The sequence below is a fragment of the Delphinapterus leucas genome, chromosome 11 (genome assembly GCF_059928025.1).
Source record: "Delphinapterus leucas isolate spDelLeu-1000000601 "Yukka" chromosome 11, BTC_Dleu_Yukka2, whole genome shotgun sequence".
NCBI classification, from domain to species: domain Eukaryota; kingdom Metazoa; phylum Chordata; class Mammalia; order Artiodactyla; family Monodontidae; genus Delphinapterus; species Delphinapterus leucas.
The window spans coordinates 10,197,523-10,225,282 of NC_143139.1; the positions used below are offsets into that span (position 1 = coordinate 10,197,523).

The following is a 27,760-nucleotide window of genomic DNA, read 5'->3' on the forward strand; positions in this document are numbered from 1 at the left end:
CCGAGAGGGTGGGCAGCTCCTCCTGTCCCGGGCCTAGCTTCCCAGGGGCCCCAGGCACTGCAAGCTGTCTAGCCCTTGCCCTGGGCGCACAGGAGTGCCCGGAGCAAGGGCAGGTGTGACTCCCTCCTGGAGGTGACAGCAGGAAGGACGGATACTGAGCAGTCCCCTTTGACTCCTTTCTTTACCCCCCCCCACCCCCCGCCCTGGGACGTCCTGAGCTGCTGGTGCGCCGGGTGGGGCGGGCTGGGTGCCTTGGGTGGCCCCTCCCATCACCACCACCACCTACTTCAAGGGTGGCTGTGCTGCTGACGTCAGGCGGCTTTTGGCTCATTCCCTGGCACGGGGACTTTATTTTCATAACAGCAAGCGGTACCGTGGAACTGGAATAGGCGTGTCCTCTACCCCACCCCACCCTGACCCTCCCCCGCCCCTTGTGCCTCTGCTCACCCCTTCTCTCCCTCCTCCCGCCGGCGACAGCCGCCTTTATAACTGCTCCGCGCCGGGAGGGCGGGATTGCTGCCCGTGGTCTCCGCTAGCACCGAGGGGCTCCTGTGCTGCCTCTGTGCGCGGGAAGCAGCGCCAAGTTCACTCGCCAAAGCCAAGGTACCAGGGTAAGTGAGGCGCACTGAGCACAGAACGCGCCCCGCCTCGGGATTGAAATCCTCCGGGGGGGGGGGGGAACGCCCGGTGGGGGTGGGAGAGCGGCGCTGGGAGGGGGGATACAAGAGGAAAGAAACCCTGATAATGGACTGCAGCTGGCTCGGAGCAAAAAACAATCCCAGGAAAGGAATTCCTGTAGTTTAATTCAATTCAGATCCCACACCCCCATCCCATTCCCAGGCTAAGAGGCAGAGAGCAAAAAGATAATCAGGATCAATAGTTTCTGCTCAGACACATTGAACAAACTGAGTAGGTGGAATCCTGGCCCGGCAGGTGAGCAGTTCTGGGATCAGTCTAGGGGAAGAGAAAAGTAGGAGGAAGATCTTAGAGGAATGGCAGGGAATTGCGTGGGTGCGCAGGAAGAGGGAGATGGTGACCACTGCTACTTTCCCCAGGTACTGTAAAGTGTCCATTTATTTTGTCCTTCCACGACAAGTGTGCCCTTCTGAATTTTGGGAAGTAGATTCTAGAAGCCGTCCCTTCTCTTGACGTGAGTGTGGCCCTCAGCTCTGCAGCATTCCCTCCTCTGCTGTCCCTTGAACTGCTCTGGATCCCCTGGGTTGAATGTCCAGTAATAGCCCACTTTCAGGCACCAACCAGATGGGACTTGGGAATGGGCCCAAACTGTCCAAGATGGTCCCTTAAACATCTATGGGGGAAGGAAGGGGAAGCAGCTCCGGTTCAAGGAATTTGAAGGACTTTCCATTCTTGACTTCTTTCCAGATTGATTTTTGCCTCTGAGGGTTTTGTAAACGCCACACCTGTTGAAGGGTTTGGTTGAATCAGCCAGGCCTGTGGGCTCATTCCTGAAGGGGAATACTTGAGCCACTTCAGATAGGAGGGGCCTGGGGAGGGGTAAGGATAGGGGGGTCAGAACTCCACCCTCCGGTCTGTGTGCTGGCTTCTCCTAGGAGAGGGAAGAAATGGAGGGGGGCGGGGAAGGAGGGCCAGCAGAGGTGTCACCCAGGAAAGAGGCTGCTCTGGGGTGTGGAGAGGTAGGTGGGTGCTCCAAAGACAGATGGGAATGAGCGGAACTCAGAACGAGCTAACATTCCAGGGAAGCGCTCTGAGCCTTGAGTCAGGAAGCCTGATTTCTCATCCCAGCTCTGCAGGCCATGTAGCTGTGAGGAGGCCTGGGCTGGGCCTTGAGTTCCTCCTAAGGGGTCTTGGAAAGGCCCCCAGCTCCTTCCCAGGGCTGAGATTCTAGCCCTTCTCTATCTGTATGTGTCTCTTTGGGCGTCCTCATTGGAGTCTGCTTCTTTGTATTCCACTCCTTAGTGGGAATTGAAGGTAAGAGGGCGTGAAGAAGAGTTTTGACTGTGATTTTATTCTCATTCTGGGGGTTTGTCTTCAGGTCCACTGCTATTTAAAAATCCACAGACTGAGCTGAGGAAATGGGTAGGAAATGATGTGTTGGTATGATAGGGCCTTTAAAAACAATGAATCGAATAATAGTTTTGCTTGAGGAGTCTCAAATTTTCTGAGTAGTTTGGTGTTTTTGCTTCTACTTATATTCCTATTTTTATTGCCTGTGGTCAGATTATATACATTTCTGTGCATTATTCCTGTACATTTCTTATTTCAGGCTTTTTTTTTTTTTTTGGTGTGGTCTAGAATATGCTGTTTTTATAAACATTCCATGACCACTTCTATAAAAGAAATCATAGAGAGAGGGCTGGTAAACTACATTCCTGCCTAAACACTTCCCACAGTCTGTTTTTGTAAATAAAGTTTTATTGGAACTCAGTTATGCTCATTGTCTGACTGCTCTCAGCTGCAAACAAATGGTCTGCAAAGCCATTTTCTAAGTTCCTTATTATCTGGTCCTTTACAAAAAATGTTTGCTGATCACAGATATAGAGGATCTGAATTACATGATTAATAGTAGAGATTAATAAAATATGAAGATAGGGCATATTAAAGGATCCATAGAACATTTATAAAAATTTACCATATTACTATTTGCTTTTTCTATTTCATCTGCTGAAGACTGATAAAGAAGTATTAAAGTTTCTGTAACTGTAGTATTTCTTTTGATTTCTCCTTGTATTTCTGGTAGCTTTTGTTTTAGGTATTTTGGTGCTGTATTATTCAGTGCATAAAAGTTTATGATGGTTGTATCTTCAATGTGGAGTATTCTTAATTACTATTAAAAAAGCTTTTAGGTCGATATAATAGCTTTTTGTCTTGACTAAACTTTGTGTGATATTAATAACTCAACTCTTACTTAATTTTCTTACCTTGAGCAAGCTATTATTTAACTTTGTACCTCATACATAATACTTGCTAAATAAACATATCTGTTATTGTTCCTTTTTTTGCACTTATTTTCATTTTTTCCTTTCTTTTGCTTTCAACTTTTCTGAATCTCGTTGTTTTAGGTGAGGTTTTTATAGGTATAATATGGTTTAATTTAGTCTTTTCAAAATAAAAAATTACCATTTACATTTATTGTAATAATAGTTGCTTGCTATTGTCATCTAATTTTTGGCCATGTGGTCTGCTCTCTCTATCTTCCCCCACATTAGATAGTCTATCTTGTAGTTTTAGATACACTAAGTGTATGGTAGTACCATTCTCAGGGTTTAGAAATAAAGGCTTGTAAGGAGAGAGAAGTTTAGCTTGGGAACATAAATATGTTACCTTCATATGTTGAAATAAAATACTTGAAAGAAGGTGACTTTGAGAGCTTTGAGGTGGTATACCAGTAGAGGCCTTCACTTTATCCACCTATTTCCTGGAAATTTCATATCTTAAAATTCTGGGCCTAAGAGATTTAGTAGTTTCACTCAAAATCTTAAGTTAAAAAAGGGGATTTCAAGTATTTTATTTTATATTTCAGTAATTTATCTAAAGTTCACATGCATTGTTTAGAACAGAGGAAGATGGTAATACCTCCAAAAGTGAATAAACTGGGATGAACACTGTTGTTATACTTGTTTATATCTGCCTGTGGTGGAATGATGATTTATTTTCTCCCAGTTACTACATAGAAATTCAACTCAGTGATGTTATTCAGATGTTATTCATAAGCTGTTGCCATGATGCATCACTTTTATGTCATCAGAACATGGATGGCTTACCCAGAAGAGGGGATCCTGGACATTTCCCTGTAGACACTTTCCATTTACAACTAATCCTTCACCTAGGGCAGAGAAATTTCTGTGGGACTCCAGCCTCATCTTAGAGCTCAGCCAGATAAAAATATAAGGGTTAGCATTAGCACATATTCAGCTCCCCAAATTCTTCCTCCCCATTACTCATACTTGCTAATGAATAACTTGCTTTGAGTTATATTCACGCTCAGTTTTAGTCCAAAACATTTGCTCAACAACCACTGTGCAGAGCACATAGGGAGATACCAACAAATAGAAGACTTGCTCTATTTCCTTAAGAAGATTGTTATCTGATAGGCGAGTTAGCACTGATATTAATGTATAATATATGACACATATATGGAAAAACTTGAGCACCGAGAAATACTTAATTGTAAAAACTATGAAGAGATCTACAAATTTAGAATGAGATGGGACTAATAATTAAAAAACCCTCACGGTAGAGGTAAGTTTTGGGTCAAGTTTCTACGAAACATGGTACATGAATTGTGACTAGGAGAAGGGTCTTTCTGGCAAGGAGAATAACGCATGTGATGAGGCAAAGAGCGACTTTGTAAGAGAGGGTCTTAGATGAGCCCCAGTTCCCTTCCAGATAGAAAATACTCTTGGAAGTTTTGCTTACCTTGCACAGATGTGGGGAGGGGAGTTAGGAAACCAGGAAAAAGTGGGTGGGAGGACCAGTTGGAGAAAAGCCTTGAAGCTCACATTGAGGCTGAATCTGTTATAACAGACAAAAAGGCGCTGATATGCTTTTAATTAATATGATTAATATGATATGCTTTTAATTAATATGCTTTTAATTATGCATTTAATTAATATGCTTTAATTATTTATTTATTTTTCTTTCGCTATGCTTTTAAATTGCTAAACCCAAAGATTCCTTCCCACGCCTTCTCTTCTTTGCTGCCCTTGTAGCATTTAACTCCATCAACCACTCTTTGGGAAACTGCTCCTTGACTTCTAGGAAACCAGCCGGACTTACTTCTTGTACTAACCCTGGCAATTTCTTTTGAACAACCTTTGCTGACTCCTGCTTCCATGAGACGGTGTCCCAGGGTTCTGTCTTTGGCTCTCTTGCTGCCGTGCAGGCTCCCTGTGTGATCTGGTCTCCTCCAAAGCCTTCCGACACCTGCTATGAGCCCGTGACCCCCCATCTGTGCTCATAGCCCAAACCTCTCCTGAGCCTCAGACTCACATGTTCAAGCACGCAGGGTCAGCACAATCTGGTGTCGTGGAGCCTGGCTTTTATTTATTTTTTATTTAAAATTTTTTTTGGCCGTGCCACTCGGCTTGTGGGATCTCAGTTCCCTGACCAGGGATTGAACCCGGGCCGTGGCGGTGAAAGTGCTGAGTCCTAACCACTGAGTCACCAGGGAACTCCCAGGAGCCTGGCTTCTAAGAGCCAGGTGATCTTGGGCAAGTTATTTAATGTCTCTGTTCCTCTGTTTCCTCCACTGTAAAAAGAGGGCATAATCTGGCATGAACACACACACACCCCTCACTATATATGAGATAGAAAACCAACAAGGACCTACTGCATAGCACAGGGAATTCTACTCAATACTCTGTGATAACCTATATGAGAAAAGAATCTAAAAAAGAATGAATATATTTATAACTGAATCACCTAGCTGTACACGTGAAACTAACCCAACATTGTAAATCAACTACACTTCAATTAAAAAAAAGATCTTAGTTCCCCGACCAGGGATCGAACCCGTGCCCCCTGTGGTGGAAGCGTGGAGTCTTAACCACTGAACTGCCAGGGAAGTCCTCCCAATTCATCTTAGATTTAACAAAGTTAAACTGGATATCTCTCCTCACGAACCTGTATTTCTAAGCTCCATTTGGTTCTACCTTCTTAAAATCTCCCACCATTCCCCTGCCCATCTTTCAGGCCTCATCTCCCCCTGGTCTCCTCTCTAAAGCCTTTTTTTATTTTTTATTTTTTAACACTTTAGGTAGAGTGGGTCACTGTTTTCCGTGTGCCCTCAGCATTCCCGCACACGCTGCAAGCCTTATTTGTATGTCAGTGTGACTCTGTTGGCGCTCCTAGGGGCAGCGGCCACACCTTCTGTCTGCGGGTCTGCATGATTTGTATACTTCCCACAGCAAATGCGGGGAGATTGACCAAACGCAGGATTGCTTATTTTGGAGACTTCTTGGATGTGGTTTAAATAGAGAGGCTTGAACAGACTTGTGGTTGCCAGGGGGAGGGGTGTAAGGGAGGGATGGATTGGGAGTTTGGGGTTAGCAGATGCAAACTATTATACAGAGAATGGATAAACAACAAGGTCCTATTGTATAGCACAGGGAACTATATTCAATATACTGTAATAAACCATAATGGAAAAGAATATGAAAAAGAATATATACATTTGTATAACTGAATCACTTTGCTGTACACCAGGACCTAACACAGCATTGTAAATCAACTATACTTCAATTTCAAAAAAAAAAAAAATAGAGTGAAGCTGGAGTCAGGGAGAAAAGCTTCAGAGAGCATAATAGTGATTTAGAGATGAAACAAAAGATTAAATTCTAATTAAGACTACTCATAAAGGGATATCCTTCCTAACTAATTCACACTGGATGTGTAACTTCATCTCTCCAAGAGTCAGTCTTATCACCTATAAAATGGGTTGTAGGAATATTAAATAAGAAAATAGATGTAAAAGCATGGAAATGAGTGAACACACATAGAAAAACATAAACACTCAGCATCGAGCCTGGCTCATAAGAGGACTCAGTATGTGACAGTAGTTGTCATTAGTTTTAATCATACTTGTATTGTGACTATTGTTATTACTACTGATTGAATGTGGCAATTCCAAGAATAGAGAGAAAATTAAAATGCTAGAAAATTGCCAATTTGCCTGGCTTGGGATGGTGTGAAGGCCCAGCTTTAACAAACACTTGAGTTATTTGGTATCATTCCCCAGGCAGTTGTCCTAAGAGGTCAGTATCGTCCTCTTCTTTTTATTAAAAATATTTTTTTATTGGATATAGTTGATTTACAGTGTTGTGTTAGTTTCAGGTGTGCAGCAAAGTGAATCAGTTATACATGTATCGTCTTCTTTTTTTTAGATGACAGAAGGAGACAGATCTCATAAGGAGGAACATAAGATCAGCTCTGGGCAAGATTCAGGCTCGCGGGTAATTCCTGCTCAGATAATCTGGGGTGGGCCGCATACAGTCAGCTCGAAAACCTACTAGGTCTGGACGTAAGTAACTCCAGACACCTCCCCACCTCTCTGGGGAAAGAGGAGTCTCAGAGGTTGCAAAGGAGAAGCTGAGAGACCCTTCACATGCTGGAATTTGTCCCTGCATCCCAGTCAGTGCTGTGTGTCAAGGCCAGTCTAGGGCCAGTCCTGCTCTAGCACCCCTGTGGCTCTGTCTGGCAGGTGAGCGTTCACCTTGCGTCTTGAGCCCAGCCCCTACTCAGACCCTTCAATCTCACCTCCAGCCCTGGTCTGGGGTTTGGTTAGGAGTTTGCAGCACATATTCTTTTAATGACAGGAAATGGGGCAGGAAGGAGGATGAGGGGGAGGGAGAAAGTGATTTGGAAATTGTCTACAAGGAGTTCCCTGGAGGGATGAACAGAGGAACTGGACATGGGCTCAGACCCCCTCGTTCAGCACCCAGCCCTGCTTTGGAGAGGACGGAGGTTCCAGGAGACGGTGTCCGCACACAGAGGCCGCTGAAACCCCTCTTTCCTAAAGGGGCGGAGTCACAGGGCTGGGAATTGAGTGCAGCGGCTCCCTCCTTCCCTGTCCTCCCCTCCCCCTCAGCCCCGGTTTCTGGTTCTTCTTTCTCCTTTCCCTCTCCCTTTCCTCCCTCCTTCGTTTTTGCTTTTTTAACCTTTCTGTCATGCCTTGGCTCACCTGAAAAGGGCTTAAGGCAATGCTGAGGGATGTCAGGTCTTGGTTGTGGGTGTTGGTGGATTATTGGACGGGCGGTAGTTGGCTCAGCTGCTGTAATAGTTGAAGAGGGTCTCACCCTCATGACTCAAAGTCCTTTGTCGTGTCTCAGGCCAGAGGCTGCACACGCTGAAGCCTCACCATCTCCCTCCAGAGTGCAGGGTTTAGTCCATCAGGGAAGTGAGTAGGAGTGAATGACTGGATTCCAGTAAATCCCTCTGCTTACTGGCTCTGCTTGCTCAGAATCCATGCTAGAGAAGACACCTGGGGTCACTTAGACAGGAGCCCAGCCGCGGCCAGGGCTGCCCCCCGTTTGGTCTTTGTAGGAGCAAGTCCTTTCTTGGCTGGACCCTAGGTCTCTCTGCCCTTTTTTGTCTTTGCTGTGCCTTGCAACTCGTGGGATCTTAGTTCCTCGACCAGGGATTGAATCCGGGCCACGGCAGTGAGGGCGCAGAGTCCTAAGCATTGGACCACCAGGGAATTCCCATAGGTCTGTCTGCGCTTGACTCTGGTTATGAGCAGACATAACTGGACCAGAATCTGGTTATTACTCTGGTCATACGATGTCCATATGACCACCAGTTCCATTTCATTTTCTCCTTCTGCTCCAGCCCTTAGGTTCTTCTCTGAGGCTGTTGCTTTAGCTCCTGGCGGTTTCTAATCCTAAATGCTGATGCTTCCCTTTTCTTCCTCAAACCCTGCTTGCTAGAAGACCTCAGCTTCTCAGAACCCTGTCCTTCGTCCCCAGCCACCTTCCTGGTGGCTCATCTGGGCCATTCCCTATGTGACCCAGCGCCTCCTTAGTGCAGACCTGCTTGTGAGCGCGTTTGGTGAGTTTGATTTCTCTCTGACAAAATTCAAAGTGCTTAGGGCAGTTCAGACCCGTTGCGAAATTGCTGTCATGCTGGGGAAGGGGTGGAGGAGGGTGAATTAGGTGCAAGAGGGTGGAGGAGAGGTGAAGTAGGAAGGATAATTCCAAAAAAATTAGTCACTCAGATAAAAAATTACTTTCTCAGAAGTTTTAAAAAAACCGTTTGAGAGAACTGAGAACTATGAGCCCTAACTGGATATTTGATATTAAAGGGTCATCGTTAATTTTTAATTTATTTTTATTTATTTTTTTATTTATTTTGCGGTGCACGGGCCTCTCACTGTTGTGGCCTCTCCCGTTGCGGAGCACAGGCTCCGGACGCGCAGGCTCAGCGGCCATGGCTCACGGGCCCAGCCGCTCCGCGGCATGTGGGATCTTCCCGGACCGGGGCACGAACCCGCGTCCCCCGCATCAGCAGGCGGACTCTCAACCACTGCGCCACCAGGGAAGCCCCATCGTTAATTTTTAAAGTGGGGTTAAGTTTAAAAGGGTTTTATCTTTTAGAGATACATACTGAAGCATATATGCATAGAATGATGTCTGGGATTTCTCACTAGATTAAGAATGATCTAGTGAGGGGGATGGGGATGTAGATGAAGGAAAATTGGCCAAATGGTGGTAAGTTTTGAAACCAAATGATGGGCCTTCATTATACTATTCTCTTTGTTTTTGAGTATGCTTGAAATTTTCTATAATAAAAACAAACATTAAAAAAAGTGTTTTTTTTAAACATCTTTTTTTTCATGTTTTTTTTTAATCTTTATCTTGGTAAAATTTATTCTTTTTTTAACATCTTTATTGGAGTATAATTGCTTTACAATGGTGTGTTAGTTTCTGCTTTATAACAAAGTGAGTCAGCTATACATATACATATATCCCCATATCCCCTCCCTCTTGCGTCTCCCTCCCTCCCACCCTCCCTATCCCACCCCTCTAGGTGGTCACAAAGCACCGAGCTGATCTCCCTGTGCTATGCGGCTGCTTCCCACTAGCTATCTATTTTACATTTGGTAGTGTATATATGTCCATGCCACTCTCTCACTTCATCCCAGCTTACCCTTCCCCCTCCCCATGTCCTCAAGTCCATTCTCTACGTCTGCGTCTTTATTCCTGTCCTGCCCCTAGGTTCTTCATAACCATTTTTTTCTTTTTTTTTAGATTCCATAGATATGTGTTAGCATATGGTATTTGTTTTTCTCTTTCTGACTTACTTCACTCTCTATGACAGACTCTAATCCATCCACCTCACTACAAATAACGCAATTTCATTTCTTTTTATGGCTGAGTAATATTCCATTGTATATATGTGCCTCATCTTCTTCACCCGTTCATCTGTTGATGGACGCTTAGGTTGTTTCCATCTCCGGGCTATTGTAAATAGAGCTGCAATGAACATTGTGGTACATGACTCTTTCTGAATTATGGTTTTCTCAGGGTATATGCCCAGTATTGGGATTGCTGGGTCATATGGTATTTCTATTTTTAGTTAAAAAAAAGCATTTTAAAGGTAATTCAGTGACTGTTTCTCCATCTCCCTTGCACGATTGGGGGTGGGAGGTGGAGGTGAAATTGGGGAAAGTGGGGTTCTTCTCTACATACCCGCTGTCAATTGCTCATGGTGTTACTTGGAAAACTGGATTCACTTCTTAGTGAGTGTTGAGCCAAAAGACACAACCAAGCCAAAGATCTGGAGAAGGAAGGATTTATTATTACTTGTAGCAGGTAAGGAGAGCACCAGGGATCTTGCCCAAAGCAGTGTCTCCCCAAATGGCAAAATTGGGGAAGTTTCAAGCTAAGGCTCCATGCGTGTTCATGAAGGGGCTCAGGCATCCACAGAGTCCAAGCTTTTGTTGACTGAAGTCATGAGGGTCAGAAAAGGTCAACACCATCACCCCTAGACTCCAGTTGATCTGGTGGTTGAGCACTTCAGGCTAATCTTTGAGCAGAGCTGGGAGTCTTTACAACTGATCTATTATTATCTTTGCTGTTGGTACTTCTCTTGCGTGATCACAGTTGCTTATTTCTGCATTCTTTTGTTCCCTTAAGGTCATTAATTGCTGGGACTTCCCTGGTGGTCCAGTGGTTAAGACTTCGTCTTCCAATGCAGTGGGTGCGGGTTTGATACCTGGTCGGGGTGCTAAGATCCCACATGCCTCCTGGCCAAAAAACCAAAACATAAAACAGAAGCAATATGGTAACAAATTCAATAAAGACTTTAAAAAAATGGTCCACATCCAAAAAAAAAATCTTAAAAAAAAAAAAAGATCATTAATTTCTGAAACCTGTTCATGGGCAAGCACTGTGACCAAGCACTTGTCACAAAACTTGTCACAAAACAACTTAGGCCAAAAATGGCTTCTCTTACGTCAAGAAAGCCATGCCTGGTCCTCTTTCTCCAGGGACCCCTTACCTTATGTGCTTACACTGTGGGACCCCGGTCTGTGGGCACCAGGAGGCCCCAAGACACAAACCCTTCCTGCACAGCTGCACAGATGGGAAGGGCCTAGAGGTCCAAGTTGGGAGCAGGAAGCCTCTGCCCTACCATACCTCTGTGCAGCACCAGGACCTTCCTTTAGGTGAAAACCTCATCAGCCTCTCAAGACTGACAGTCATCAAGTTCAGATTCCTTTATAATTATCATGTAATTATGATAACAACTACCTGTCAACAAACAGCACAGCCCTGAGGGGTGGGGAAGGAGCAGTTTCCGGGGAAGGGCAGGGAGGTGAGAGAAATACCTTTCCGGCTGGACACTGCCCTTAGGATTAATTTGAGAGGGAGTGAGGTGGGGAGGTGGTGAGTGAAGAGAATCCTGGATCCTGGTCCCTTCCCCTGTCACGCTGCCCTTGAATTAGACCCAGCTCTTCCTCTTCTGCATCCTCAGCATAGACAAGGGGGCGTGTCCCCTCTCCCTGTCTGGTTCCACCCAGGGCCAAGTGTATCAGACTTTGGGGGGCCTTGTATTTCAGGGGTTGCCTGTATCTGAAGTGCATTTTCCTTTCTTTTTCCTCCTGTGTCTCATTCTGCACTGCCCTGGGGAGGTGGAACGTAACCCACTCTTTGCTCTGTGCTCTGCATGCAGTCGGGATGACCAGGGTGTCATTTCCCTGGAGTGGACTGCAGGTGACAGACCCCTGGCCAGGGAAGGCCACAGGAAGGTCGTGGCAGTGGTGGCAGATTACGTCCATCTGTCCATTTCTTCTACTACAGCAAGGATCATGTCTGATGTCTGTTTTCCCCTTTACCATTGAGCATCTAGAAGAGTGATTGACATGATTGACACATAGTGGTGCTGGTTGAATGAATGGCTATATTGCAAAGTGAAGCTTGCAGGGACTTCCCTGGAGGTCCAGTGGTTAAGACTTCGCGCTTCCCCTCCAGGGTACACGAGTTTGATCCCTGCTCGGGGAACTAAGATCCTGCATGCCACCCAACGTGGCCAAAAAAAAAAAAAAAAAAGTTAAGCTTGGAGAGGCAAATTTCATTACAAAGTATGGAAGATGGATTTAAGCCATCAATTATTTAAGCTATTTATTTTATTCGAACACACCACACATAAAATTCTTGCATCTACATAATAGTCATTCATATACGTATGTATGTGTTATATGGCATATACATATATATAATTTTTTCCTAATGGCTATGGGAATAAAACAATGCTGGGACACAACTATCTCATTGAACTGAAGAGATGATTTTGCATCTTTATTTATTATTATTATTTTAAAATTTATTTATTTATTTTGGCTGAGCCGGGTCTCAGTTGCAGCACTTGGGATCTTCGTTGGCGGCATGGGAACTCTTAGTTGCTGCATGTGGGCTCTTAGTTGTGGCATGTAGGATCCAGTTCCTCGACCAGAGATTGAACCCGGGACCCCTGCATTGGGAGAGTGGAGTCTTACCCACTGGACCACCAGGGAAGCCCATAGTTTGCATCTTTAAGGGAAGCAGTGTTTGAATTCTGTCTACGTGGAGGAGGATATGCTTGTTTGCTCGGCAGAGTCAGCCAGCAATTGTTCATTATGTGTCCCACCTCGCTGTGCTCCGTCTTGTGATTTGATCTTTTTTTTTTTTTTAATAAATTTATTTATTTATTTTTGACCACGTTGGGTCTTCGTTGCAGTGCACGGGCTTCTCTTGTTGCGGACCACGGGCTCTAGGCGCACGGGTTTCAGTAGCTGTGGCTTCTGGGCTCTAGAACGCAGGCTCAGTAGTTGTGGCACATGGGATTAGTTGCTCCGCGGCATGTGGGATCTTCCCGGACCAGGGATCGAACCTGTGTCCCCTGCCTTGGCAGGCAGATTCTTAACCACTGTGCCAACAGGGAAGTCCTTGATCTTTTTTTAAAAAATTCTTTTCCATTGTGATTTATTACAGGATATTGAATATAGTTCCCTGTGTTATGCAGTAGGACCTTGTTTATCCATTTTACATATAATAGTTTACATCAGCTAACCCAAACTCCCAATCCATCCCTCCCCCACCCCCTCCCTCTTGGCAACCACAAGTCTGTTCTTTATGTCTGTGAGTCTGTTTCTGTCTCATGGATAAGTTCATTTGTGTCATATTTTGTGATTTGGTTTTGAAGAGACAGGATGGAAGGGGAGGGGAGGGCGTTCTTTTTCGTCTTGGGTTGATCACAGCACCCCTACAATGCTGTGAAGGGCCCGAGAAATCTTGTTTATAAGCATTTATGGGTATGTGGTGCAGAAATTCTGAGCTGTTTTTTCTGCTATAAGGAAAGAGGCAGGACTCTGGGTATGTTTTGCTTCTCAATCCTAGCTGTCTTCTTCTTGCTGATTTCTTTATGCACATTTTCTCCCAATTTGGCACTAGGAGAGGCCAAGAGCTCTCACGTGTGCTTTTCTATGGAGGGGGTCTCAATGAGCCTTCCCTTCTTCTAACTCTGCCCCCGCTCCCCACCCCCCCAATATGTGTCTTCTAGTCAATTCAAAAGATTTCTCTGTTGAGTGAGCAATCCTATCAGAAAAAGAAACACTAGAAAACAAAAAAGATTACACGCATAAATAGTATACAACAAATCAAAAAGAATCGTGCCATAGAAACTTATAAACAGTAATATAATTCAGAAAAAAATTATAGTTTTGTTGAGAAGCTGTTAAAACCACAGCGGTCCTGAATTTCAACGTCTTATCTGACACTGGCTTTGGAATTTGAGAACTATCCATTTTGAGGAAATATACAAACTCCTTTCTCTTCCCATTTCCCAACTCATCTTCCGACGTGTGCCCTGAATCCCAAGGAATTTGATTTCATGGGGTTTGGGAAATCAGCTGGGTCTAAAATTGACATGGAACTTGTGGAAGGAAAAAAGGCAGCAGATCTGGGAGATTAAGGACAGATGTATAGGAAGTAAGCTGCTCTGCCTCAAGTTGATTTCTCATTATCCCTGAGTGGGTGAGTAGATTACCTGCTTTGTGGATCATCTATCACCTGGGAGCGCCTATCCTTCATGGGGCTGAACTAAGAGAGTAGAATTAGGACCACAAATAGCTGGTTTATGGGGCATCTGACGAGGGAAAGAAGGGGGAGGGAATATCTCAGATTGCATTCTAAGGCCAGTTAGAACTCCCTGGAGAGGTAGCACCTATGGTAGTTAAGACCAGGGATCCTCACCTAGAGCCAGGTAACCTGGATTCAAATCCTGCGTCTGCCATTTCCTGGCTGTGTGATGTTGGGCAAGTAACTTGATCTCTCCCTGCCTCAGTTTCCTCATCTGTCAAATAGGGATAATCATTTTTACCTTATAGGATTGCTATCAAATTAAACTAATAAATATATATATGAGAAGTGATTAGAAGGGTTTCTGATTCATAGTAAAAATGAGCATTAGCTATTGGTAATATTTTTTGTTGGGTCACCCACTGTTTTTGTGTCATCCAGGCCATCCCTCCTTATAGGTAGCTAATTAAGAGCTCACTCTGGGGAATTCCCTGGCGGTCCAGTGGTTAGGACTCCACACTTTCATTGCCGAGGGCATGGGTTCGATCCCTAGCTGGGGAATTAAGATCCAACGAGCCACAACGCGTGGCCAACCCTATGACAGGGAAGACCCCTTCCATTGCTTTTCTGGATTAGCAGAGCCATCCTTACAAACCTTAATTAAGAAGGGAAAATAATATGTGACATCAGAGCTGAAGAAGAGGACCCAGTGGCTGAGAGGGGAAGGCTGGCCTTCCGCAGAGAAATCCACAGTTCAGATAACTCCTCTTGTCCATGAGAGAATGGGATGCTTACAAATAATATCTGAGGCTGGGCCCAAGGTGGCAAAAAACTGGAGACTGACAAATTATGTTTAAAGTGTTTACTTTAAAAATTTTTTGGCCACACTGCCCTGCTTGTGGGATCTTAGTTGCCTGACCAGGGATCTAACCCGGACCCCACCAGTGAGAGCACTGAGTGCTAACCACTGGACCGCCAGGGAACTCCCAAAGTGTTAACTTTACGGTTACATATTTCCACGTTCACCAATTCCTAAGGAAACACTAGCCAAACATATCAGGAACCCTGGCAAGTTATCTGTGACGTATTTTTTGAGATGTGACTCTGAAACACCTCATCAGAGCCCTGGGCCCTCTGGCTTCAGGGTAAATATTAATATAGTTAAATTGCGGGGAGGAAGGTATGAGATTGTTTCTTCCCTTCATCAGCCTTTAGAATTTGCCATGAGAGGTGGAGAACAGCTAGTAGCTTGATCTAACGTTGTAAGTTCAGGGGCAAAACCCTGGCTAAATATACAAGATAGTTTCTGAATCGTTTTTGGTCCTCTGTGCCTGAGTTTGTGGGGAGATTCACCCCCGCCTTGCAACTTTGCTTTCTTGCAGGACGAGAATGGCCACAGGTGCCCCCAATGGTTGCCGCTCGAACCTGGACCCCAGGTACTACAGGCTCTGCGATAAGGAGGCAGCCTGGGGTATCGTCTTAGAGGCCTTGGCGTCGGTGGGCGCTGTGACCTCGGTGGCCTTCATGATCGCCCTCCTGGTTTTCACCTGCAAGGTCCAGGACTCCAACAGGCGCAAAGTGCTCCCCACCCAGTTCCTCTTTCTCCTGGGTGTGCTGGGCATCTTCGGCCTCCCCTTCGCCTTCATCATCAGCCTTGACGGCAGCACGGGGCCCACACGCTTCTTCCTCTTCGGCATCCTCTTTGCCCTCTGCTTCTCTTGCCTCCTGGTTCACGCCTTCAACCTGACGAAGCTGGTCCAAGGGAGGCAGCCCCTCTCCATGCTGGCGATGCTGGGCCTGGCCCTGGGCTTCAGTCTGGTGCAGGATGTCATCGCCATCGAGTATGTGGTCCTCACCATGAACAGGACCAACGTCAACATCTTCTCCGAGCTTTCTCCTCCTCGGCGCAACGAGGACTTTGTCATGCTGCTCATCTACGTCTTCTTCCTGATGATGCTGACCTTCTTCACGGCCTCTTTCACCTTTCGGGGATCCTTCACTGGCTGGAAGAGACACGGGGCCCACATCTACCTCACTATGTTCCTCTCCCTTGCCATCTGGGTGACGTGGATCACCCTGCTCTTTGTTCCTACCCCCGGCCCCCAGTGGGATGACACCATCCTCAGTTCAGCCTTGGTGGCCAATGGCTGGGTTTTCCTGTTGGCTTATGTCGCACCCGAGCTGCAGCTGCTCACAAAGCAACGAAACCCCATGGATTACCCTGTGGAGGATGCTTTCTGTAAACCCCAGCTCATGAAACAGAACTATGGTGTGGAGAACATAGCTTATTCTCAAGAGGGAATCACTCAAGGTACAGAGCCGGGCTGGGTAGAGAATCCCTTGTGGGAAAATGGGGGAGAATCATAAGATATTATTACTGTAAGGAACATGCAAGATTATCAGGTCATTCTCCCGATAGAACAGATAAGGTCCCCAAGGCTCAGATCTTACTTAAAATCATCCAGCTAGAGGGACCTCCCTGGTGGCGCAGTGGTTAAGAATCCACCTGCCCATGCAGGGGACAGGGGTTCGAGCCCTGGTCTGGGAAGATCCCACATGCCGCGGAGCAACTAAGCCCGTGGGTCACAACTACTGAACCTGCGCTCTAGAGCCCACGTGCCACAACTACAGAAGCCCATGCACCTAGAGCCCGTGCTCCGCAACAAGAGAAGCCACCGCAATAAGTCTGCACACCGCAATGAAGAGTAGCTCCTGCTCGCTGCAACTAGAGAAAGCCTGCACGCAGCAACAAAGACCCAATGCAGCCAAAAAATAAACAAATAAAAATATAAAAAAGAAAACGTCATCCAGCTAGTTAGAGACAAGTAGAACTAGAAGCTGGCCTTGGTGGTCTTTATCTAGTATGTTCTACCATGTAGATTTCTCTGAATCAAAACAAGATGGAGCAAAGGAATGGAAAAAGATTGATTAAGTAAATTCCCCGAGACAAGTGGGCGAGATAGTGTTCTTTATACATGTCAACTAGGCAATCCTTCCAGAAATGTGGAGCCTTTGTAGATTTGAGTGCACAAAACCCAGCCGTGCAGTGACCACAGAGCACAGAGTGGGGAGAAAGCTCTTTTATCATAAACCAGTGGGAATCTCCATAAATTTACTGAGGATTTCGATGTAGCCTGAAGAGATACATTTTATCGCCCATCCGTGGCCCACAGGAGGGAGTTTTGCTCTTGTCTGGAGTCCTGAGCAGCCAGGCTGCACTGATAGCCAGAAACTATAGATCTCTTGGGTTTACATCAGCCTCTGGGTCTAATCGGGGGAGGGGAGTGGGTATGGGACAGGAGTGAGGGACCTCCAAGGCCAGGTTCGTAGCTCCAGCTAGTAAATTTCTTTGCTTTTGAAGCCTTCAGTGCAAAGCTTGCCGGTGTTTCTCTCTGCAGCCCTGGTCCCTCTCCTGCGCAGTGGAAAGAGTGAAGGGAGGGGGAGGGCCGGAGGGGAGATTTTACCACCCACCCCCTCCTGTGAATTCCCAATGGACACTCTCACTCTGTCACCTCATGCTTGGACTCTGTGTTATTGGTCCCTAACTAGTCTTCCTTCCCTTATTATTAATTCATTAATTTATTTAGGCTGTGCAGGATCTTAGTTGCGGCACGTGGGATCTTTAGTTGCGCCACGCGGGATCTAGTTCCCCAACCAGGGATGGAACCTGGGCCCCCTGCATTGCGAGCTTGGGGTCTTACCCACTGGACCACCAGGGAAGTCCCTAGTCTTCCTTCCTTTAATCCTTCTTTCCCTTCATTCCATTGGCCATTGCCAGCCTCCCCTCCCTAAAATACTTCTCTGGCCACCGCCCCTTCCTGCCCACACGCCTCACTGGCGCCCCAGCATCCACTGCATTTCCTGAATCCTTGATGAGGCTTTTCACAGCCTGAACCCACCACCCCTGAAGCTGTGCTCTCAGTTCAAACAAACCAAGTCCCTGCAATTTCCTGCCTGCTTGTCTGGGCTCAAAGAGCGTCTGTCCTCCGCCTGAGGCGTCCCTCCTTATTCTTGCCCTTTTGCAGAGTCCCTATTCCCCAGTCTCCCTCAGTCTTTGCTCCACCCGCCTAACTCTAGACCTTTGAGATGACCTTAGCAGAGTCTGTCTCATTGCGTAGTTATTTGTGTAGCTGTCATATATTCCGGACTCTCCAGCGGCACCCTCAGGGCAGGAATCATTCTGATTAATGCTTCTATTCCTCACAATATCTTACAGACAGAAGGTGTTTAGGTATTTATTGAGTAAACTGAACAGGTAAATTTGGTGGGAAATAAATGGATTGCTTTACGTTGTATTTATTTAGCCGTGCCCTGCGGCATGTGGGATCTTAGCTCCCCAACCGGGGATCGAACCCAGGCCATGACAGTGAAAGCGCCGAGTCCTAGCCACTGGACCGCCAGGGAATTCCCTAAATCGTATTCATGATGAGCGTATGTGTTTACTCATCTGTTCCTGAGTTTAAATCCCTCTGATTTTGGACTTCCCTGGTGGTCCAGTGGTTAGGACTCGGTACTTCCACTGCAAGGGGCATGGCTTCCATCCCTGGTCGGGGAACTAACATCCCGCATGCTGTGTGGTGTGGCGAAAAAAAAAAAAAATTTCCCTCTGATTTCCCCTAAATACATAGAAAACAATTACTCACAGGTTCTATCCCTTCACAAAGAAAATCGTGACTTTCTCCCCCCCTGTTTGGGCAGGTAAGGAAGTGGGTAAATCTCCAGTGAGATTCTCTCTAGGTACACCTCCAGCCAGATCTATGTCTGAAAAGACGGGTGTCAGATGTGCTTTTGGAGTGGTCCTAGGATGAGGAGGGCTCTGGAGAGGTTTTGGAAAGCATTTCCCTAGTGATTATATGTAGCTAGTTGTTCATTTGTTCAACCAGTTTTGGGCTGACTCTGTGCCTGGGCTTGAGGACACAGTCTCCTCCACATGAAACTGACCATCTACCAGGGAGACAGAAAATTAAAGGGATAAAGCATCATGCTTTATAAATAACTGGGGCGAGCAGAAGTGGGGGCTGTCAAGGAGGGAACCCTGACATTGACCTAATCTGCATTGTCTGTTTCAGGTACTGAAGAGACAGGTGACACGTTCTATGCCCCGTACTCCACCCATTTCCAGCTGCAGGTAAATGAGCTCTTTCTCTTTTTTTCATCAGCAGTGTTAGCAACCCAGGAGCATTTGTCCTTTGGGAATAGATGATGTTGCCACTCTGATGGCCCCTAGATGCCACCTAGAAAGGATCACGGGTCTACTTTCCTGTAATCTGCCTCATGGGATTAGGACAGGAGACTGGAGTGCAGGGCAGGGGAGGGCTTAGAGGAAGGGAAGGAAAGTTAGACTCCTGCCCAGGTTGGAGTGCAGAGTGCTGTGGAAATGGCCGGGAAGTGGAGTGGGTTGAACAATACGAGTGTTTTCTTTTCAGAATCGGAACTCCCCAAAGGATTTCTCCATTCCGCGGGCCCAGTCTCGGGTTAGCCCTTACAGTGACTATGAAGGAAGGAAAGATGTCAGTTAACACGTCCCAAAGGGTGGGATGAACACAGCAAGTCAGCAGAGCCAGCGGGGAGTTCATGGGACGTGGGCTGAGTCCTGAGTCTTCCCAGGAAGCTGTACGGAACATCACAGGAAGACCTCGCCTCCCTGCAGCCTTCAGCCACGATTCTTCTGTTCTGGGGTTAATGAGGGCCGCCGGGACCAGCAGTCCTCAGTAGCACTGTAGTTGTTTCCTTTGTCCCATAGTTAGGCTGCTTCTCTCGAGTGGGAGTCTCGGGCAACTCAGGGTGGCCCTTAACCATCCCTGCCATCTTACACATGACTCAGGCTCTGGTCATCTGACCACACACTGGCTCATTCAGCCTCAGAAGCCAACTTTTTTCCAACTGTGGGCTGATTCTGTGAGAATCGCTTGGCTCAGAGCAGAGCTGCCTATCTGAGCAAACCAGCAAAGGCCCGTCTCTCAGATCACCCCGCCCACATCTACACTGGAAGCCAACTTACCCACACCTCCCTGCATGCCCGGATGGCAGGCGCTAAAAGTCACCCGAAATTTGCTAACCTCTGTGATGCTGCCTAACCAGGGTCCCCAGTGCCAATTCACTCCCAGACTCACCGTTGGTCCCCAGACTCACCTCCCTGCCCCCTGTGCTTCACCGGGAGAGCTCCCTCCAGCCCTCACCAGCATGGACAAGCCCAGTTTCTCTCTGCCAGGAGAATGTGGGCACTGGGTTGCTCTAAGTTCTGCTCAGTGCTCTAAGCACTGATTCTTCTCCCATCCCCTCGCTCCTCAGACCGTGTTCACCCCCCGCGTTCTGGAAGTGGGTATTGTCCACTCGGGGGAGCGTGCCTTGTAAAATAAGTTACTCACTGTTCTTCACTGGAGATGCAATAAAGGTGTGGTGGCAGCTCTTGGACTGTTGCTGTGGCAGTGTGAGCGGTGGACACCGGACACGGGGAGAGTTGCAGGCTCGCTCTCATCTTCACGTGGGAGCTGAAGTTCAAGGTTCAGTCCCACTGGGTGTGGACTTGACCTTTCTTTCCTCCTCCTTACGTCTACGACAAGTGTGTGTTCCCCAGTTTTGGGGGTGAGTGGCAAAGGTGAGGGGGAAGCTGGGAAGGGTCATGGACCTGAGGTTTTGCTCCAGGAAACAGAGGAGTGGCAACTTCGGAATGGGGTTTGGCAGCCCGGGTCAGACAGGGAGGAGACCTCAAAGGCAGTTTCTCGTTTCATCTGAGGTTTAATTGTAGGAGGGGATAAATTCAGATCCCTAATTTGACAGAATTGGTTCATAATATCTCTCGGAAAAGACAAGGGTACCTAACAATGATCATTTGCTTAATCCCAGAAACGGCTTTGTGGGGTGGGGCAATTGAAACTCGCTTTTGGGTGAAGAAGAAAAAAAGAAATCCCCATGCGCAGAAACTGAATGACCTTTACGAGATTATAGCTGAGTTAGGGAGTTACCGCCTAAGAGCCTGACGCTTGGCTTCTCATCACAAAGAAAACCCAGTTTTCTGGGGAGAGGTTGGAGAGGAATTAATGGCTTGCGGAATTAGGGATATTGACATTCCACGGAGATTTAGTTGATTGTTTCCCATATGATTTTGCACTCACATTAGCCCAGCTTTGTATTGAAAAGGGGAATTACAAATGATGATGTGGATCCTTCTAGACCATTCAAGTCTTCCCAAAGAGGCCATAACCCAGTGAGGTTTGTTCTGAAGAGAAAACAATATCGTTTCATGGATATTATCTATTGCAGTGTGGATACTCAAGAAACATGTATTTCCTTCCCTCCTTTCTCTCCTTCTCTGTCTCTGGCCTGTCAACCAGGCAAAGGGGGCTGAGGGAGAGGTAAAGCCACAAAATACTGTGAATTTGCTTTCTTATTAAGGAAAGAATGTGCCAGGCCTTTGTAGCCCATGATGGCCATCCTCAAGCCTCTTCAAAAACAGGAGAGGGGGGCTTCCCTGGTGGCGCAGTGGTTAAGAATCTGCCCGCCAATGCAAGGGATAGGGGTTCAAGCCCTGGCCCGGGAAGATCCCACATGCTGCGGAGCAACTAAGTCCGTGTGCCACAGCTACTGAGCCTGCGTTCAAGAGCCCGCGAGCCACAACTACTAAGCCCACGTGTCACAACTACTGAAGCCTGTGTGCCTAGAGCCCGTGCTCCACAACAAGAGAATCCACTGCAGTGAGAAACCTGTGCACCACAACGAAAAGTAGCCCCTGCTCGCTGCAGCTAGAGAAAGCCTGCGCACAGCAGCGATGACCCAACACAGCCAAAAAATAAATAAATTAATTAATTAAAAACAAACAAACAAACAAAAGACAGGAGAGGGCATGGAAGTGGCACCCATCGCTGGAGATTGGTTTCTCCTCCAAGAAATACAGTTTGGGGACTTCTCTGGCAGTCCCGTGGTTAAGCCTCCACGCTTGCACTGCAGGGGGTATAGGTTCGATCCCTGGTTGGGGAACTAAAATCCCATGTGCCACGTGGCATGGCCAAAAACATTAAAAAATTAAAAAAAAGAAAGAAGTACAGTTTGGACAAGTAGATCATCACCTCACTGAGTTCTTTTACTTTCCAGGTGGCAGAAGAATGCTGCCCATTCAAATAGCACTTGTCACCCCTGTCCCCTCACCCATGCTAACCTGACTTCAGGTCTCTGTCTTCTGGACATAATGAAATGCTTTTATTAAAATAGGGACATCTCAGGGACTGGAGGTTTGGGATTCTGAGGATCGCTATGCTACTGGAGAAGAGTGTTTCAAAGCCCTCCTGTAAGTCTCCGTCTCCACCTGGGCTGACATAGAATGTGCACCTTTAGCCCAGCCTGGTCCTTGAGTGACGTCAGTTGATTGATGGCTGGAAACCAGAACGGCATCCCCTTGTGACTAAATGGGTGATAATGAAATGAAGCTCAACAACCTTCCCCTCATCTTTCACTGTCAGTTGAGAAATAGACCGAGTGTCGCCTCTGCCTCTCACTTTAGGCTGAGGCCGTCCACAGCGGCCATCCCCCCTGGTTCCACTGGATGGCGGTGACACCTCAGGTATCAGCCCTCAGGGACTCAGCCTAAGTCCACAGCTGCTCTTCTGTGAAGGGTACGAGGCAGGGCTGCAGCTACTCAGCTGGCTTGAGGCAAACGTGTCCCATTTTAAAAGGCTTGAACGTGTGAGCCGTTTGCATTCTCCCTCCCACCTTCTTTAAAGAATCCACGCTCCATCTCCTTTCCCGGAGCTTCATTGCCCTGTGTCTCATCTTTGTGAAACTCTCCAAGGTATTTCCAGCTCATCTGCATGCAGCCTGGCATCTTTACAGATATTGGTCTCATAGGCTGTTGTTATTAATGTCGAAGAGTATTTATGTGGTGAGAACATTGGCTTTTGTCAGGGAAAGTTTGCCAAAACCAAGAGTACGGTCTGGCCCCGGAAATGCAGCGGTGAAATCCCCTCCCCATGCATTCTGGGTTTTCTGCCGTCATTTCTAGACTTGTCAGCGTCCCTGAGAACCGAACTGAGCCCCGCCAATCTTTCCCTCCTTTTCCACTTCCTCCTGTTGCTACCGGGTTTGCAGGTTTGCCACTGTTCCAGCCCCAACCTGAAACACGAGATTACTTTAGAACTGGAGGTGGCAGCTTCAGAAAAATCTTTCTCAGGTGTCGATTGCTGAGATCCCGGATCTGGGAACTCGGCCTCCAGGGTGTAGCCATGCCTTTGGAAATTCTGTGGTCCACCTGTGGTCATTTTCTGGCATCCCTTCCATCGGGGCAGGTAATGATTTGCCTCCTTGGCTTCAGGTTTTCCAGGTATGCAGAGGAGTCTGTGTGGTAGAGGATGGGTGCCTCACCCCGATTTCTGCAACCTCCTGATTACCACTACTTCCCTGCCCCTTCAGAGTGGGACACTCCACTGCCTAAAACGTTAGCGTTTGAGAAGGTCACAGAGCTTCCGTAGTTGGTAACCACAGCCCTCATTTTACAGAGGAAGGAATTCAGTCCTGAAGGACTTAATGCAACGGGGCTCAGATTTCTGGTACTGCGCTCCTTCTACTGTCAACACTTGTGTGGTCTGTTTTAGATACTTTTTTTTCCAAAGGGGGTGTTTGAGAAAAGAATCAGACAAAATGACTGTGGTCAGCATATATTTTAAGCTCTCCTCTCATCTTCCTTTGCCTCCCCAGATGCCTTTCCTGCCGCCCACCCCCTGTTTTCTCCTCCAGGCATCCCTCCCTCCCCGGGGCATGGAAGCTGTGGGGAGAGGGACCGGATGAGGACTGACATTTTCTGGGTCACCCCAGGTCACTCCTCTGCAACCTCCAAGCCACACGAGCCTCCTTCTGTCAAAGGAGGGGCTGCAAGGGAAGGCAAGAGTTCATCTTCCCGGTTGCTGTAATAATCCTTCCACTTCCTTGAGTCCCAGCCTGTGTCAAAAACCCGTACCCAGCCCCTGTTCTTTTCCTTTGCCTGGAGCTATAGATCCCCTTGGCAATCTCTCACTCCCTATGCGATTTCTTTTTCTTTTTTTCAGATGGAAGTATAATTGACTTACAATATATTCGTCTCAGGCGTGCGACATAGTGATTCCATATTTATATTCATTACAAAATGATCACCACCCTATGCGGTTTCTGATGGCAGATTTCAGAGGCAGTCCTTAGGAAAACTTTGCAAGGAGCTGTTGTGTGTGTAGTGGATCTCAAGCACCAGATCCAACCACGATCTTCAACAGAAAAGAAGATGAAACTTGAATGAAATTTGGTTACCAGCTGCTTTGAGTCAGATCCCCTTCCACAATATGATCTACCAAACCCGCTGGATTTTTATCAACTCAATTTAAAAAGCTCTGAGAAACCCATGTAGCTATGCCCTGAGCTCTGGGACATGGTGGTAGAAGTTCGCACCATACCCTGCGATTATGTAAAGCTACTTCCTTTCTCTTAAGGAGGAATAATTCCAGATCAACCATTTTTTTACCCACAAGAAATTGAAATAGTAAAAGCATACATTGTTTTAGCAGGTATCTTTAAAAAAATTTTTTTATTGGAATATAGTTGATTTACAATGCTGTGTTAATTTCTGCTGTACAGCAACATGATTCAATTATACATCTATATATTCGTCTTCATACTCTTTTCCATTATGGTTTACCACAGGATACTGAATGTGGTTCCCGGTGCTATACAGTAGGACCTTGTTGTTTATCCATTCTACATATAATAGTTTGCGTCTAGCATGATATCTTTATGAACAAGCTATCTTCATGAAAAAAGCAGGTCTAATGACCATAGAGTTAGGTTGAGTCATAAGTCAAACATCCAAGAAAAGGTCATTTATTAGCCTGAGGTCTCCAGTGGTGTCCCACAGGGCTCTGTTTTTGGATCTGTTTGGGTAACATTTTTGTTGACCACTTGGATAAAAATAAAGCATATTTCTCAAATTTTGCACATGACACAAAATTAGGAAAGACTGAATAATGAAACCAGAATACAAATGTATTGCAGTAGACTGGAATAAAGATCCCAGACCAAGCATTTAGTTTAATAGATGTAAATGTATTCATGCCTCCAGAATAAATTACATAAATATAGGTTGGAAAGGCTTGGTTCGACCGCAATTTTTATGAAAAAAGCCTGGTAGTTTTAGGTGTTTATAAGACTGATAAGGACCAAGCAGACAAAAAGCCAACTCAATCGAAGGCAGCCCTGATACCATCGTGAAATCTGGGTCAAGGCAGGTGCTCTTCCCACTGAACTCGGGGCAGGTTATACCACATCAGAATATTAAATCCATTCAGTGCATGTCACTGTAATGGAGGAGCTTCTAACGGAGGAGCTATTTTTAGAACGACATGAGATACAGCATGGTTGATGGTATTGGAGATATTTCATCCGGAAAGGAGAAGACTTTGCAGGGTGTATGACCATCACCACAGCTAACATTTATCGTGTGCTTCCCCTATGCCAGGCTCCACTGAAGTGCTTTACTTGTTTCGTATAATTTAATACTTATAAAAACCATATGAGTTATTAGGATCATCATCTCCCTTTATTGAACAGCTGCAGAAATGGAAGCATTAAGAGGTTAACTAGTGTCCAAGGTGACACAGTTGCCAAGTGGGAGGGCTGGGAGTCAAAGCTGGAGGGCCACCTCTGGATCTCCTATGCACAGCTCCAGCCCACCTCAACTACCTGTAATCATGACAGCACAGCAGACGGCTCCAGGGTTAGAAATTCGAGGGAGACGGATCCCAGAAGAGCTGCCTGCAAAGCGGTGGGTTATCTCTTGCTGGAAGTGTTCAAGGTCAAGGGTGCTCTGCTGAGGATAATGCGGGGAATTCTGCGTTAGGAATGAGGCCGGACCAGATAACCTCTTGTAACCCTCTGGGCTCTGGACTTTTACTTGCCGCGTTGTTGTTCTTGGTGCCCTCACCTTTTAGTAAGTGTTATTATTGGGGGTCTTAATCCATCCCCTGGCTGGTAGTTGTATTTTACAGAACCCTTCTTCATAGCCTTGCTTTAGAATGGAAGGTGCCTTGTGAATGGAGTCTGTGTCATGTTGTGAATGGAGGCTGTGCTATGTTGTGAATGGAGTCTGTGCTATGTTGTGAATGGAGTCTGTGCCATGTTGTGAATGGAGTCTGTGCCATGTTGTGAATGGAGTCTGTGCCATGTTGTGAATGGAGTCTGTGCCATGTTGTGAATGGAGTCTGTGCTATGTTGTGAATGGAGTCTGTGCCATGTTGTGAATGGAGTCTGTGCCATGTTGTGAATGGAGTCTGTGCCATGTTTAATTTTGCGTTTACTGTGGACATGATGATGATGATGTAGAACCCTCTGCATCGATACTTGAACTTTATAAAAACCAGTGTGCCCCTACCCCTTGCCTCGGGTACATGCACTCCATGCCCGAAATATTGCCTGATTTAGTTATTTACTCAAAAGCTACTATGTCTTAAGTTCAAAAACTACTAGTCCATGTCGTTCTTCAAGGGGGATTCATGGCATAAGAACGCTATGATCCGTATTGCTCAGCAAAATCAAAGAGGCTTGTGGGTTGCGCCTGTACAGCATGAGCTCAGTCCTCTGAGTCATGAGCCCATGAAGTCTGTGAACACTTGGGAACCAGGATGAGGGTCAGAGGGAGCATCTGATTGTACTTAGCTAGTCGAGAGAGAGAGACAGAGACGGAGACGGAGACAGAGAGACAGGGAGAGAGAAGAAGAAGAAGAAGGAGGAGGAGGAGGAGAAGGAGAAGAAGGGGAAAAAGGGGAAGAAGAAGGAGGAAGAGGAGGAGGTGGAGGAGGTGGAGGGGGAGGGGAAGAGGGGCAGGGGAGGGAGAGGAGGGGGAGGAGAAGAAGGGCAGGGGAGGGAGAGGAGGGGGAGGAGAAGAAGGGGAAGAAGAAGGAAGAGGAGGAGGCGGGGGGAGGGGGAGGGGGAGGAGGAGGAGGAGGAGGAGGAGGAAGTGGGAGGAGAGGGGAGGGGGAGGACCAGGGCTGTGTTGGGGAGAAAGTGTGGGAGTGGGGGTGAGGAGATGGGGAGAGAGGGTTGAAAGGCAGGAGGAAGGGTTGTAACATCAACCAAATAATGGCAAAATAATGAAGAAAAAAGCATTGTAAGGTGAAATAAAAGTTAAGGACTTAAGAATCAGAAATTCAGGAAAACATTAAGTTCCAGTTCCCAGAGTGTCATGAGCTGTCTGTGATATTGGGCAGATGGGTTTGGGTTTGACCTCATCACAGAACCTCCTAGGAAGGATGGCTGTTTTTCCCTCTAAGTTCCCAGAAGTTCCCTGAATCATGAAAGGCTGGGACGGTGTGAGGAGAAGCAGCCTCTGAAGGCACAGACCCCGGCATGTGGTTCTTCTGATTGCACTGACCCTCCCTCCCCCCTCCCCTCCGCACCCCCTTCAAAGGCACTGGCTGGGGCCTCTGTCCCCTCCTTTCCCTGACACACCACACCTGGAGGCAGTGACACACCAAACCGGAACCCGTTTATTTTCCCCAGGTCACTGGGGTGTGTGCATGCGTATGTGTGTGTGTGCTGCATTTAATTTTAGGAGAAAACAAGAGGATAGGGGAAAAAGTGTTCTTGGGAATACCCTGGCGGTCCAGTGGTTAGGATGGTTAGGACTTTCACCAAGGCCTGGGTTTGATCCCTGGTCGGGGAAGTAAGATCCCGCAAGCCACATGGCACGGCCAAAAAAAAAAAAAAAGGCCTTGGTT

At 46.8% G+C, this 27,760-nt stretch overlaps 1 protein-coding gene across 5 annotated transcripts; it reads left to right on the forward strand.

Moving 5' to 3' along the window:
* Positions 1 to 442: 442 nt before the first annotated feature.
* On the forward strand, positions 443 to 24,752 carry GPRC5A (G protein-coupled receptor class C group 5 member A). 5 transcript variants are annotated; one of them, XM_089920335.1, is made up of 5 exons: positions 534 to 611; positions 6,864 to 6,932; positions 15,416 to 16,344; positions 19,103 to 19,161; positions 19,460 to 20,440. In XM_089920335.1, exons 3-5 carry the CDS (start codon positions 15,423 to 15,425, stop codon positions 19,550 to 19,552), a joined length of 1,074 nt encoding a protein of 357 aa, XP_089776461.1. In that variant the 5' UTR covers positions 534 to 611; positions 6,864 to 6,932; positions 15,416 to 15,422; the 3' UTR covers positions 19,553 to 20,440. The 5 variants fall into 5 exon arrangements, with proteins under 5 accessions (XP_089776463.1, XP_022432778.2, XP_089776462.1 ...); XM_089920337.1 differs by lacking the exon at positions 6,864 to 6,932 and having other exon boundaries at positions 443 to 603; XM_022577070.3 differs by lacking the exon at positions 6,864 to 6,932 and having other exon boundaries at positions 502 to 611.
* The last annotated feature ends 3,008 nt before the right edge of the window (positions 24,753 to 27,760 follow it).

Excerpts from the sequence above, each read along its gene's own strand:
- GPRC5A (XM_089920337.1), top strand. The coding sequence starts at position 15,423 with ATGGCCACAGGTGCCCCCAATGGTTGCCGCTCGAACCTGGACCCCAGG. Across the intron at positions 16,345-19,102 it reads TCAAGAGGGAATCACTCAAG|GTACTGAAGAGACAGGTGAC; the intron begins GTACAGAGCCGG and ends TGTCTGTTTCAG. Across the intron at positions 19,162-19,459 it reads CCACCCATTTCCAGCTGCAG|AATCGGAACTCCCCAAAGGA; the intron begins GTAAATGAGCTC and ends TTTTCTTTTCAG.